Source organism: Peromyscus leucopus, chromosome 8b, assembly GCF_004664715.2.
Source record: "Peromyscus leucopus breed LL Stock chromosome 8b, UCI_PerLeu_2.1, whole genome shotgun sequence".
NCBI lineage: Eukaryota > Metazoa > Chordata > Mammalia > Rodentia > Cricetidae > Peromyscus > Peromyscus leucopus.
The window spans coordinates 33,295,198-33,308,928 of record NC_051086.1 but is presented as its reverse complement, the minus strand read 5'-3'; the positions used below and the strand labels follow the sequence as shown (position 1 = coordinate 33,308,928).

The following is a 13,731-nucleotide window of genomic DNA, read 5'->3' as shown; positions in this document are numbered from 1 at the left end:
CCGACAGTTCTTTCTCCCATGGGTGACAAAGCAAAGGAGTTCCTGGTGCCTCTCCATTAGCTCAGGTGTCCCATAGGAGGCTTGGCCCGCTTGCAGCTTGGCTGCTCTCAGGCCACTAGGCTGCTGCTGAGTCATGCTTGGCCAGCACCTGCCATCTGGATACAGCCTCTGCCCAGCTCCAGGCCCCCGCTCCCCCTGAATCTATCTGCAGTAACAGAGGGTCCTGCAGGTTAAGGGCCTTTTCTGGGGCTACCAGCTTGCTGGAGGCGGGAAGCCTGAGAAGATTGTCCTCCACAGGACAGGGCATAGGTGTGACCCTCCTAGCCCCCAGGGAAAAAGCAATCGCACCTGTGTGGCAGGCAGATCAATCCCTTGCAGAGTCTTCCTAACATTTGAGATTTTTCTGCTCCCACAAAGCCAGCTCCTGGAGAGGCCCAGGGAGAAGACGGGACTCAGGATATGGTTCTAGGAAGCTGGTCTAGAGACCCTGCCTCAGGGAGATGGTTTGAGCTCCAATTCTGCCCAGCATGGCCTTCTACCATGAGATGACTCAGAAGGTCAGTCCTATTAACAGGGCCATGCCTGGGAGGCCTTATAGGGTGACTTGCCTCTGTAGTCTGCATCCTTCCCACTTTTTCTTTTTTCTTTTTTTTTTGGTGGTGGGGGGAGGTTTTTGAGACAGGGTTTCTCTGTGAAGCAGTCTTGGCTGTCCTGGATCTTGCTCTGTAGACCGGGCTGGCCTTGAACTCAGAGAGATCCTGCCTGGCTCTGCCTCCCAAGTGCTGGGATTAAAGACGTCGTGAGCCACCGCCACCCGGCCCTTCCCCACCTCTTAGGGTTCCTGCTAAGAGCTCACTTTATTTATTTCATTTGTTTTTGAGAGTAAACCTTCTATGCAAGCCTGGACTAGCCCTAAATTAGAAATCCTCCTGACTCAGCTCCCAGTGCTGGGGTTATAGATGGTCATCATGCCCAGCTAACAGGTTACTTCTGCCACATAAAGCAGCCTTTCCTGATTTTGACTTCTGTACTGAGGGTTGAACTTAAAGACAGAACACATACTAGGAAGATGCTCTGTCCCTGAGCTCTATCCCTAGGCACCAGATCTCCATGAGGTGTATCCCTTCTAAACTAAATCCCCAGGAACTGTATCCCTACTAAACTGTATACCCAGCCTTTTTATCTTTTTATTTTTATTTTTTGAGAGGAGGCCTCATGTAGCCAAGGCTGGCTTTGAACTCCTGAGCCTCTTGCCTCTACCTCCCAAGCGCTAGGATCACTTTCTATTTTGGGACAGTTTTACCAAGTTGCTCAAGCTGACCTTGAACTTGGTATCCTCCCGCCTGCCTCGGCACCTCCAACAGCTGGGACTACAAGCCTGTAGCACGGGACTGGCGAAGCTACCTATTTTGGCTTCTAGCTGGAGGGTAGGTGGTCTGTCTATGAGGTCAATAAGGCCTGAGATATGCCAGCCCCCACACCCTGACTAGACCCCTCCTCCCGCTCGTGTGTGTGTGTGTGTGTGTGTGTGTGTGTGTGTGTGTGTGTGTGTGTGTGTGAGAGAGACCACTGATGCTCAGGAGTCCTGGCTAGCCCTTCTACAGAGTGAGTTTGTGGGAAGTCACCCCAGTGCTTGTCCAACACCTCCCAACCTGATCCTTGTTAAAATGGGTCAGGCCTAAGATGGGGGTGGTGGTGATGTGCCTTTATCCAGTTAGGGGCTGGTCATGGTGGATGTAGGGATAAGAATGGGGGGGGGGGCGCTACCACCTGGGACACTAAGCTTGGGAGGGTCTGAACAGCATCCTGTGAACCAGTTTGTTTGGCCTCCTGACAGTAAGCCTCTCTGTCCCCCTCCTGTGCTGGGCATCCCCCTCAGCTTGGGGACTACACTGCTGAGTCATAGGCAGGCCCGAGCCGGGACGCGCCTAGGCTAGGACCCTTTCCCAAGAGTGGAGGCTGAGGCTGGTCTCTTGGGGTCACCCTTGTATTGGAAGGGAGAAAGCGGAGTTGGCAGCGAGGACGCCCCTGCTCTACCTGATAGGGACCCGGTCAAGGGGGCTCGCGTGCCGCAGCCCAACCAGCCGGGAGGGGCGGGGCGCAGAGAGGCCCCGCCCCCCGAGGAGGGGCTCCCGTTTCCTATATAAAAGCCGGGCTCGGCGCCGCAGCTGCCCAGCTGTTTCGTCCCTACCGAGTCTGCGGTTATGGCGTCGCTCACCGTGAAGGCCTATCTTCTGGGCAAGGAGGAGGCGGCCCGCGAGATCCGCCGCTTCAGCTTCTGCTTTAGCCCGGAGCCCGAGGCGGAGGCCGAGGCCGCGGCGGGCCCAGGGCCGTGCGAGCGGCTGCTGAGCCGGGTGGCCGCGCTGTTCCCCGCGCTGAAGCCTGGCGGCTTCCAGGCGCACTACCGCGGTGAGGGGCCGGGGCCGGGGTCGGGGTCGGGGCCGGGACCGGGGCCGCCGGGGTAGGGAAGCCAACCTCCCCCCCGCCACGGTGTGGCAGGTCTGGGCGAGGACGTGGCGGGGCGTCCTCTGCCTCCTCGCGGGGACTGGGTGGCCGGGCGGCCGCTCAGGGTGACAGCTGACATCCCGCCGGCCGCTTGTTGGCAGTAACGCCGGGTGGTGGGTTCAGTTAAAACCCCCGGAAGCGCAGGGACCCGACAGACGTGGAGGAGGGGTGGAGAGGTGACGCGGGTAAACAAGCGGCGGGGGCGGGGCGGGGCGGCCTGCGGGAGGCGAGGTCAGGGACCCCGGAACTGGCTCTGGCTCCTGCGTTGGAGTGGCTGGTGGCTGCATGGGGTGGGGCTAGAAATTGTTGTCGGGAGAAGTGGCCAAGGGCCTCCCTCTGGGAGGGGACGGTATTAGATCTTGTGGAGGACTGTTGGTCCTTCAGCCTTTTTTTTTTTTTTTTTATTCTTTTAAGGTAAAGCCACACAGCCTGATTGGCCTTGAACTCCCGTGTGGTTTAGGGTGGCCTCACTCTTCCCAGTGCAGGGATCACAGGTGTTCATCGCCACTCCTGACCAGAAAAATTTCCGTGTCACTGAGTTATTGTGTAATTCACCAGTAAAAGTGTCTAAAGAGGCCAGGCGCCGGTGGCGCACGCCTTTAATCCTAGCAGAGGCAGGAGGATCTCTGAAATTCGAGGCCAGCTTGGTCCACAGAGTGAGATCCAGGACAGCCAGAGCTACACAGAGAAACCCTGTCTCAGAAAAAAAAAAAAAAATGTATAAAGATTACTCTTGTATTAGCAGAGACAGGTTCACTGTGTGCCCGGGCTGGTCTGTATCCCTAAATTGTCCTTCAGAGTTCTCTGCTTTATATTTTGCTAGGGATCCATCCAGTCTAGGGCCTCATGCCTGCCAGGCTAGCACTCTAATGCCTGCCAGGCTAGCACCCTACGGAACGGAGCTACCTCCCCAGCTCCTTGCCTTTTTTTAAAAATGAATTTCGTAATCACTGTCACATTTAATTTAGAATCTCTTGTTTTATAAATTTTTGTCCTTATTTATTTTGGTTTTTCAAGACAAGGTTTCAAACTGTAGCTCTGGCTGTTGTAGAACACTCTGTAGACCAGGCTGGCCTTGAACTCATAGATCCGACTGCCTCTGCCTCCTGAGTGCTGGGATTAAAAGTGTATGCCACCATGCCCCACTAAATTTTTGCCTTTTTATATAACTTTTTTCTGTTTGTCATTCCCTATCCTTTCCAATCCCAGGCAATAGCTGATCTACTTTCGTATTTTACTGTTCAGGACACTTTATATAAATGTAGTTTTGTTCATTCACTTATAATATGTTGGGAGCCCATTTGTACTGTGGCCCTCGCCAGTATTTTTCCCCCTCCAGTACTGGGGCTTTGCATATGCCAGGCAAGGATTCCACCTCTGTGTTGCATCCCTGGGTGGCACTTCATTTCTTTTTGTAGGTGAAGAATAATATGTTGGATATTTCATGTTTAGTTTATCTGGTCTTTAGTTGGTGAACACTGGGCTATTGGTAACTTTTGAGTCACCTCTCATGTGGTTCTTTCTTTCTTTTTTTTTTGGGGGGGGGGTAGTTTCAAGACAGGGTTTCTCTGTAGTTTTGGTGCCTGTCCTGGAACTCGCTCTGTAGACCAGGCTGGCCTTGAACTCACAGAGATCCGCCTGGCTCTGCCTCCCGAGTGCTGGGATTAAAGGCTTGCGCCACCACCGCCCAGCGACCTCTCACATTTGGTACCTGTTGCTGAGTGGTTGCCCACAGGCTTAACCCAGCCTGTAGATGTGTGGTTTGGCGTATATGAAGTGCTTGAAGACTGTACTAACATATGAACATACATGCCTGCCTGTAATCCCAGTATCTGTGTACTAACATAAAACCAAAGCCAGAGGGGTTTGAGAAGTGGTTCAATGGTTAAAGCACTTGGTGCTCTTCCAGAGGATCCAAGTTTTGTTCCCAGCACTCATACTAGACAGCTAGCTCACAACTACTTGTAATTATAGCTTCCAGAGCTCCGACCCCGTTCTGGCAGGAGGCTGCCCCCTCCCCCATACACACAGTGCTCTGCCTTCTGCATGCAGCTGTAATCCAGGACCTAGGTTGGAGGGTGCACTCTCCAGTTTGTGTCAGAGTGAATGGCCACAGTGCTGTTTGCCCCAGCGTCCGGGCTGAGTCTAGAGCCTCTGCAGACAGATGTCCCTTTAGCACTGGGCTCTGTTCACTGCAGCAGTGTGTACCCCGCAGAGAGGTCTGGGTGCCGCTGCTGCCTTTTTTTCCTTCTAGTGCTGGAAATGGAATCTAAGACTTTTGCATGCTAGGCCAGTGTTTCACCCCTGAGCTGTGCTGGCTCTGATGTATTGTCTCTTAAACAATGCAGATGAGGATGGGGACCTGGTTGCCTTTTCCAGTGATGAGGAGCTGACAATGGCCATGCCCTATGTGAAAGACGACATCTTCCGCATCTACATTAAAGGTACGGGCTGCCCTAGGGCACTGCCTGAATCCAGGTGCTTCCTATGGAGCTTCCATAGGAGAAGGTCAGGAGTCTGTGTTGTCTAGATGACATGTCAGGATGAGCTGGGGGGCTGGGAGCTGCTGGAGGTACAGACAGGGCTCCTGCTGGGCGGGCTATGATTGTTTAACAGGCGCAGGGCCTGCGACCTCCTGGCCTCATAAGAGGTTGTCCTAAGCAGCTGAATTCTGGATGTACTTTCTTGACCAACATGGCTGCAGTGAGAAGGAAGGGAGAACTTTAGGGACCTTGCTCTAACAGCTTTTAACTCGCCCTGCAGAGAAGAAGGAGTGCCGGCGGGATCATCGCCCGCCATGTGCTCAGGCATCCCGAAGCATGGTGCACCCCAATGTGATTTGTGATGGTTGCAATGGGCCTGTGGTGGGAACTCGCTACAAGTGCACCGTGTGCCCAGACTACGACCTGTGCAGTGTCTGCGAGGGGAAGGGCCTACACAGGGAACACAGCAAGCTCATGTTCCCCAACCCCTTAGGCCAACTCTCTGATGTGAGCTGGTTCTCTGCAGTCCTGGGGGGCGGAGGGGGGGCAGGTACAGGGTGGTGGGACCTGGAAACCCTGACCCCTCACTGCCCTGTCTTGTTTTCTTTTTTCTTTTCCCCCGGAGCTGAGGACCGAACCCAGGGCCTTGTGCTTGCTAGGCAAGCGCTCTACCACTGAGCTAAATCTCCAACCCCGTCTTGTTTTCTTGTGCCCAGGGCTTCCCTCATGGCCGCTGGCTCCGGAAGCTGAAACATGGACATTTTGGCTGGCCTGGCTGGGAGATGGGTGCACCGGGGAACTGGAGCCCACGTCCTCCCCGAGCAGGGGAGGCTCGTCCCTGCCCCGCAGCTGAGTCAGGTGAGGCTGGTATTTGAACTGGCTTTTGGGTGTCCTAAGTAGCCAGGTAATCAGGTGGGCCTTTGACCAAGCCGGCGCCACAGCCGAGAGTCCAGCCGTGCCCACGATGAGCTGTGACTACACATCCTTTTCTTTTTTTTCCGGGGGTGTGGGGGGGTTGGGAGTTTAACCTAGGACCTTGCACATAATACATAAGGGTCCCATCATTGTGCTGCACTCTGTCCTTATCCATGTCATCAGATCCTCTTTAAGAACCCTGCAGAGACAATGCACTCCATTTTACAAGTGAATAAACAAGTGTCTGAGTGCCCAAGGCCACTCATTTTCCCACATGGTCTACCCTGCCCTGCCAGGCTGACCTTCTGAGGTATGAGTAGGTGGCCAGATTTCTGTAATGTATTTTCTTTCATTTTGGGTTAACTCAGGAAATATCAGGGCCAAAGCTGCTCAAATCTTTAAAAGACAAAACCAAAAAAACTCTATGGTCACTAAGCCAGTTTGTGGTGGCATATATACTGTAATCTCAGGACTCGGGAGGTAGAGGCAGAAGGATCAGGAATTCAAAGTTAACCTTGGTAATAAGACCCTGTCTCAAAAACCTAAAAGCAGCTGGGCAGTGGCGGTGCACACCTTTAATCCCAACATTCCGGAGGCAGAGGCAGGTGGATCTCTGTGAGTTCAAGGCCAGCCTGGTCTACAAAGTAAGTTCCAGGATAACCAGGGCTACACAGAGAAACCCTGTCTTGAAAAACCAAAACAACAAAAACAAAACAAAAAATCCTAAAAGCAAAGAACTCACACATAGTTATGCATTCTAGATTTTGGGATTATGCTTTTTGATTTTTCTTTTTTTCCTTGAGACAGGGTCTCTTTGTAGCCCTGGCTAGCCTGGAACTCACTAAGTAGTCCAAGATGGTCTTAAATTTGAGATTCTCCTGTCTCAGTCTCTTGAGTGCTTGGATTGCAGACATGTGCCAGAACATCCAGCTGGATTATTTGTTTGATTTTGAGTAAACAGCGTATCTAGGACAACTTCAATATTTATATACTGGCTGTACTGAGCCCCTGGCACAGAGGCCGGAGAGCCCCAACATGTGACCCATTGGGGAACCAAGGGTGCAGTGTGGGAGAGAGAGAGAGAAGTTCCATATGTGGTCAAGGGGTCCCAGGACAGTGGCTACCTAGATGATGGAGACCCTGGGACTGTGATGGGTGGCAGAGTCACAGAATTAGAGGTCATCTTTCTTCTTGTAAAAATCAACAGCTTCTGGTCCATCAGAAGATCCCAGTGTCAATTTCCTGAAGAATGTGGGGGAGAGTGTGGCAGCTGCCCTCAGCCCTCTAGGTGAGTGCGACACCCCAGTGGCTTGGTGACTCTGTGCAAATGGCCTTTGGCAGCCTTTCCTGGCATGCTGCAGAGGCCAGGGCAGATAATGTGCTCTTGACACCAGTAAGGTTTTGTTGTGTAAAATTAACCTTTGCCAAGGACTGGAATGGGTGCCTCAAGGTTAGATTCTGACTAATTCTTGAGCTTTCCACACAAAGTAGAACGAGCCAGTGGGGAGGGTGGGATATTGGTGGATGGCCTAGCCTCTGGGGTAACAACAGCTTGTGTTTTCTGAGCCAAGTGAGTTGAGTTTTAGACTTGAAAGCTGGCATTTGATTTTTCTTTTTCTTTTCTTTCTTTCTCTTTCCCTCCCTCTCTCCCTCCCTCCCTCCCTCCCTCTCTCTCTCTCTCTCTCTCTCTCTCTCTCTCTCTCTCCTTTTTAGGCAAGGTTTCACATTAGCCCAGGCTGGCCTTGAACTTGTAGAATTCCTCCTGCCTTGGCCTGCCAAGTGCTGGAATTTCTTTTCCTTCTCATCTGAGAACCCCAAATCTTTCTGAGAGCAGGGAGAAGGTGCTAGAGGCAAGTGCTCTGGGTCATGCCTGGCTCTGCAGAGAACAGAGGAGGTCTGCTGAGGTGGAGCACAGTGTCACCTCAGTACTGTGGCCCTAGGTACTGTCTCTGGGGCACACCGGTGTGGTGTGGGAAGTGCTTGCCCACATCCTGTTCCTGTGTCTGCAGTGTTAGGAGGTGACCACGGGAGCCTGTGCAGAGGCAGTGTCCGGTACTTACTGAAGGACCCTGATGAGAGGGGAGTCCCAGCCCAGCCCCTCCTCCTCATAGCTCCTGGGACTGGAGAGATGCCCCAGTGGTTTAAGGGCATGTGAAAACCTAGTCACTTTAAAGTCAGTCCTTCACTGGACAGATGAGAGTGTGGCGGCTCGGCAGTCTCAATTCCTAGTCCATCCTTGGTCATGGGGATGCTCTTGACTTCTGTTGGAGGCTTCCCAGATCCTCTGGTTCTCTCTAGCTAACACCAGCCCATGCTGGTGGCGTATCAGGACCACTGGGGTCACCATTTGGGAGAGCAGGCATTATTTTGCAGTGCTCAGAGGCCTTCTAGGAGGGCATAGGCCTTTGAAGTGTGTGGAGCTGCTGAGTAGTAGACTACTCGGAGCTCGACAAGACAGCAAAGTTCCTAGAACGAAAGCCTCTGGGTAGTTTAAGCTGAGGATTGATTGGCTTCAACTCTTGTGGAAGTCATGGGAGTTTTCCTTCCCTTTCTCTCTAAGGAACTAAGCAGGGGTGACTCACATGCTAACTGCCTCTAATGGATTGTGTGAGAGCAGAGGCCCAGAGGGAAACAAGTTGGCACAACCTCTCAGAAGGCAGAGGTTGGTGAGCCAGAGCCAAGTCCTTTTATTGGTAGGTTCTGTGAGAACCAGCCAAGGAAGGCCACTACTGTGGCCCAGGCTGTGTTTGGCTCAGAGGCTGTGGTCACTGATACCTGGGACACAAGGCCTTCCTTGTCACTGGGTCTTTGACAAACACAGGCTTTGGGGACAGCAGGTAACAGACCATAAAACATTCTTCCTCAGCCCTGCCGTCTTGGGGTTTCATTATTCCATTGAGAAACTCCCAATTCAACATCCTCTGCTGCACCTGCTTAGAAAACCATGGGGTGTGGACATCAGGGATAGGGCTCAAGGGGCTTTTTGGTTTTCTTGAACTTTCTGTGTGTGTGGTTCTGGAGATTGAACCCAGATCCTTGTTCATGGTAGGTGTGCACTCTACCCTCATGGTAGGGGAGAACCGATTCCTGACAGTTTTTCTCGGACCTCAACACACACATAAATGTGAAAAATAAAAAAAAGAAGAAACGGCGGGCAGGGAGTAACCCACAGAGAGAGGCAGCTGTACAGGGAACCCTTGTAAGAAGCAGGATGCTAGCCGGGCGGTGGTGGCGCACGCCTTTAATCCCAGCACTTGGGAGGCAGAGCCAGGCAGATCTCTGTGAGTTCGAGGCCAGCCTGGGCTACCAAGTGAGTTCCAGGAAAGGCACAAAGCTACACAGAGAAACCCTGTCTCGAAAAACCAAAAACAAAACAAAACAAAAAAAAAAAAGAAGCAGCAGGACGCTGCTGGGCATGATGGCACATGCCTTTAGTACCAGCACTAGGAAAATAGGCAGAGCTCTGCACTGAGGCCAGCCTGGTCTACATAGGAAATTCCAGGCTATCCAGAGCTACACAGTGAGACCCTCTGTGAAAAAACAAAACAACCCCGACAGGACCCTCTACCCTGGTACCATGAAGGATGAAAGGGAGTACAGGACAAGGCACAAGGAAGCAGCTAGAAGACCTTTCATCAGAGTCTGCTAGAGAGCTCCAGGGCCGCACACAGCCAGGTGATGGCCAATACCAGCATTTCCACGTTCAGTACTTGAAGCCCTAACCCTGAGAAGCTTTCGCCACATAAGCTAAGGCACCAGTCTGGGAGTGGGCACCAGAGATGGGCAAGGGAGCAAGGGGCCCAGCATCTCAGCCCCACTGGCTGAGAGGAGGCCAGCCAAACACTCGGACAAAGAACACCAGCTCCTGGGACCTGGTTTCCCTGGTGCTATCTTCTGGACACCTGCACATGTGAAGCTGACCACAGCCCTGGTGCCTCAGGCAGAGCTTCTTGCTAGTGTGTGGGAGCCCGTTCTGGGGTTCCTCGTGGCTTTACCCAGCAGGTCCGAATAGAGGATGATCAGGACCACGGGCCTGAGTGCAGGTGTCTGAGATGGCCTGCACTTGGCTGTGCTGGGGAGGAGGTCTTTTGCTCCACCCCCTTGGCGTCTCTATAAAAACCCTGGACCAGAGACAGTCCGGGCCCGTTGGAATAGGTTCCAGGCCCTCTCGAGGCTATCCTTTATTTTCTATCTGTTTATCTCCGCAACATTCTCCGCTATAAATCCTTCTATCTAATATTTCCTGCTGCTCGCACTCAAGAAAACTCTGGGAAGCTGTGGGGGTGGTGGGTAAACGCCCCACACTAGTGCCCCTAGGATCAGAAGCCAGGGATGGCTGGCTGTCGAGGAGAGCCGCTGCATGTGGGTGTGCTGTCCTTTGGTACATTTAGTTTGCAAGCAGCACTGGTGAACCTGCCCGGTCCCTATCCCTCCAGCAAACATGAGCTGGCTAGTAGGCTGGCCAAGTGCTGCCCAGCCTCAGGCCCCTCACTGAGCTGCCTCTTGGAGTTCAGATAGATGTATAGTTGTCACATGAGGCCCTGTGTGCCGTGGCGTCCAGCAATCGTTGCTAGGTGTTCTGCCCATGAATAGGACTGGTCCTGCCTCTGCAGCCTGCTCCTACTGGGTTGGGAGAAACAAGGTTCTCCCTGGGGACTCTAGCTTAGAAGGAGGGAAAGGACCAGTGTGATGGGCTTGTTAACAGGGTTAGGGGTTGGCATGAGGAGCTCAGCTGTTCATTTCTGGCCCATGGGGGTTGTCACATGGTTATGTGGCTCTGGGGTTGAGTCCAGCCTCTGTCCTTATGCTAACTGCCAGTGTCCCAATCTGTATGTGCTGTTGAGGACCCAGTCTGAAAATGTCCTAAGCCTACAGTGCCCAACTCACCGAGTCACTGATGTCACATGCAGGGGAGGCCTCTGGACTTGATGGCTTGATTCTTCTCTCTAGGCATTGAGGTTGACATTGACGTGGAACATGGAGGGAAGAGAAGCCGCCTGACACCTGCCTCCCCAGAAAGTTCTAGCATGGGCACAGAAGACAAGTGCAGCACTCAGCCAAGCAGCTGCTCTTCAGAGGTCAGCAAACCTGACGGGGCTGGCCCGAGCCCCTCACAGTCCCTGACAGAGCAAATGAAAAGGATCGCCTTGGAGTCAGGGGGACAGCCAGAGGTAGGTCTGCCTTCTCCCACGAGCTTTAACTGGCCTGCTTAGCATCGTGGCCTCAGCACCAGCCATCTTGCAGCCAGAGGGATCCTGTCCTTCCTGTTATCTCTGTGGCGTCTTCAGTCACTGAGTCTTCGGGCAGTCTCTGTAGAGAAGATCTCACTTGGATCTGGAGCTGTAACTCAGTATGGGGCATTTACCTGACATACATGAGGTCCTGGGTTCAACCAGTGGCATCATGGGAAAAAAACAGAGGACATGTCCTTGTGGGCAGCTCTCTAGTGCCTGGGATTAGCTGCACTTTGCTGGGAGCAGATGGTGGGGTCCCACTGGTCAGTCACAGGCCTGTGCTCACAGCAGGTTCTATTCTAGGAACAGATGGAGTCTGATAACTGCTCAGGAGGAGATGATGACTGGACACATCTGTCCTCCAAAGAAGTGGACCCATCCACAGGGGAGCTCCAGTCTCTACAGATGCCGGAGTCAGAAGGGCCAAGCTCTCTAGACCCCTCACAGGAAGGACCCACAGGGCTGAAGGAAGCTGCCCTGTACCCACATCTCCCACCAGGCATGTGGTCACCAGAGGTTTCATTTTTCCTTTGCTTTCAGAGTATCCTGTCCTACATCTGGTCTTGGCAACACAAAAAGGTGTAGCATGGTCTGGGATTTTATTTTAAAGGCAGTACCTACTTGTATAGTCCAGGGTGGCTTTGGGAGCCTAGGCTTGCCTGTGGCACACTGCCTGGTGGGGCCGTCAGCTGACGTCAGAGACAACTAGAGATGGTCTGACCTCTTCTGTCTGCATCTTAGGAATTTCTAAATCTCAATACCTAGGTGTTCTGAGAAGGCAGATGTGATAGGAAAGGGAACATTGGCTTTGGGCTGGCTTGCACCATAAGGTGAACTCAGACCCTTACTCACCATTTCCTCAGGGGGTTGCAGATTTTTTTTTTTTTTTTTTGGTTTTTCGAGACAGGGTTTCTCTGTGTAGCTTTGTGCCTTTCCTGGAACTCACTTGGTAGCCCAGGCTGGCCTCGAACTCACAGAGATCCGCCTGGCTCTGCCTCCCGAGTGCTGGGATTAAAAGCGTGCGCCACCACCGCCCGGCTGGGGTTGCAGATTTTAATGGCAGGCACCAAGGCCTCAGTAGAAGCCAGGGAGAGTGTGTGTAAAGTGCTGACGGGGTGGCTAGTCCCAAGGGTACACCCTGCAAGAGGCAGCCAGCTCCCGTGTTCCAGGATATCGGTGTTCAGATGGATAACTTATCTCCCGGCCAATTTTGGCCTTGGGGCTTCAAAGCTTATTTTGTGTTAGAGCAGAGGGGCAGCAGACTGTTCATGAGTGAGAGTCTGGGGAGGGGCTTTATCATGGGTTCAAGGCTATCCTGGCCACACAGTGAGACCTCTGTCCTCCACGGCAGACTGCTTATCTCACCCTTGCAAGGCTCTGCCTGGAGTCACAGACTGGGGCCGGGGAGCTGGAGAAGTGGCTCATCCGATAAAGTGCCTCCTGTGCCAGCACAGAGACACGAGTTGGTCCCAGAACCGGGGGGGGGGCAGAGACCCGTGCGCGAGCGGAAGTTGAACAGTCTGTGACAGAGACTAAGCCTGGACAGCTAAAAAAAAAAAAAAAAAAAAAAAAAACAGTATCGGCAGCTAGAGACTGATTTTTTTTTTTTTTTTTTTTTTTTTTTTTTTTTTTTTTTTTTTTTTTCGAGCTGAACAAAACAAGCTATCTGGCCCTTTAGCTGGCCTCTGAGGGTTCCCCTAAGGCCTGAGCAGGGGTCTGTCTTCCTGGCAGGCAGGACTCGCTGCGTTGGGAGTGCTGCAGGGCGTCTCACTCTCCTGTCTTGTCTTGGCAGAGGCTGATCCCCGGCTGATCGAGTCGCTCTCCCAGATGCTGTCCATGGGCTTCTCTGATGAAGGCGGCTGGCTCACCAGGCTCCTCCAGACCAAGAATTATGACATCGGAGCTGCTCTGGACACAATTCAGTATTCAAAGCACCCTCCGCCGTTGTGATGGTGCTCGCGCCCAAGCCCCGAGACCCACCCCCTTGTCTTGTAGTTGCATCAAGTAGTGCAGCAGGGCCCTCTAGAAGGCCAGTTTCTTGGCATTCTTCCAGAATCCGCAGGTGGGAGTATGTGAAGTCTTTAGGGCAGGAGGAGATTGACGTGAGGGGAGAGTTCCAAGAGTGCACACGCTGAGCCTGAGAGCAGAACAGGTACTTGTGGCTGAGCTTCCTCTGCCTTCTCTAGGCCTGCCCTTGCCCGGGAGCTGCAGTGCAGGCCGCACTGCCCCTGCCGCCTGCACTGCCCCAGCAGTCCAGAGTTCTTGCCTGATGACCTCCTTCTTTCCGTGTTTCCTTGTCAAAAGTGATTAACACTGACAGCTATTCTCAACAAGTAAAACCATGACATTAAGAGGGGGCTGTCCACAGTAAGTCAAAGGTGGCGGGCAGCTGGGGCCTATGGCTCCAGCGGGGGGAGAACTCAGGTGAAGCCAGCTGAAGGGTCACCATATACTGCCTCCCTTTTTAATGATCACACCTTGGTTTTTGTGTCCAATGTTCATGCTTTTAAATGAACCCCGTGTAGCTTCCTCTGATTGGGTTTTTAAGTAACCTGTAATTAAATGGCATATGCACTTTAACCAATGCTGTGGTC

The 13,731-nt window shown here is 52.9% G+C and overlaps 1 protein-coding gene across 1 annotated transcript; it reads left to right on the top strand.

The window, feature by feature from the left end:
• The first annotated feature begins 2,148 nt into the window (after nt 1–2,148).
• Sqstm1 (sequestosome 1) lies at nt 2,149–13,717 on the top strand. Its single transcript, XM_028854998.2, has 8 exons — nt 2,149–2,409; nt 4,854–4,949; nt 5,269–5,495; nt 5,705–5,846; nt 7,111–7,191; nt 10,854–11,074; nt 11,441–11,636; nt 12,930–13,717. Exons 1-8 carry the CDS (start codon nt 2,205–2,207, stop codon nt 13,085–13,087), a joined length of 1,326 nt encoding a protein of 441 aa, XP_028710831.1. The 5' UTR covers nt 2,149–2,204; the 3' UTR covers nt 13,088–13,717.
• Nucleotides 13,718–13,731: the final 14 nt, after the last annotated feature.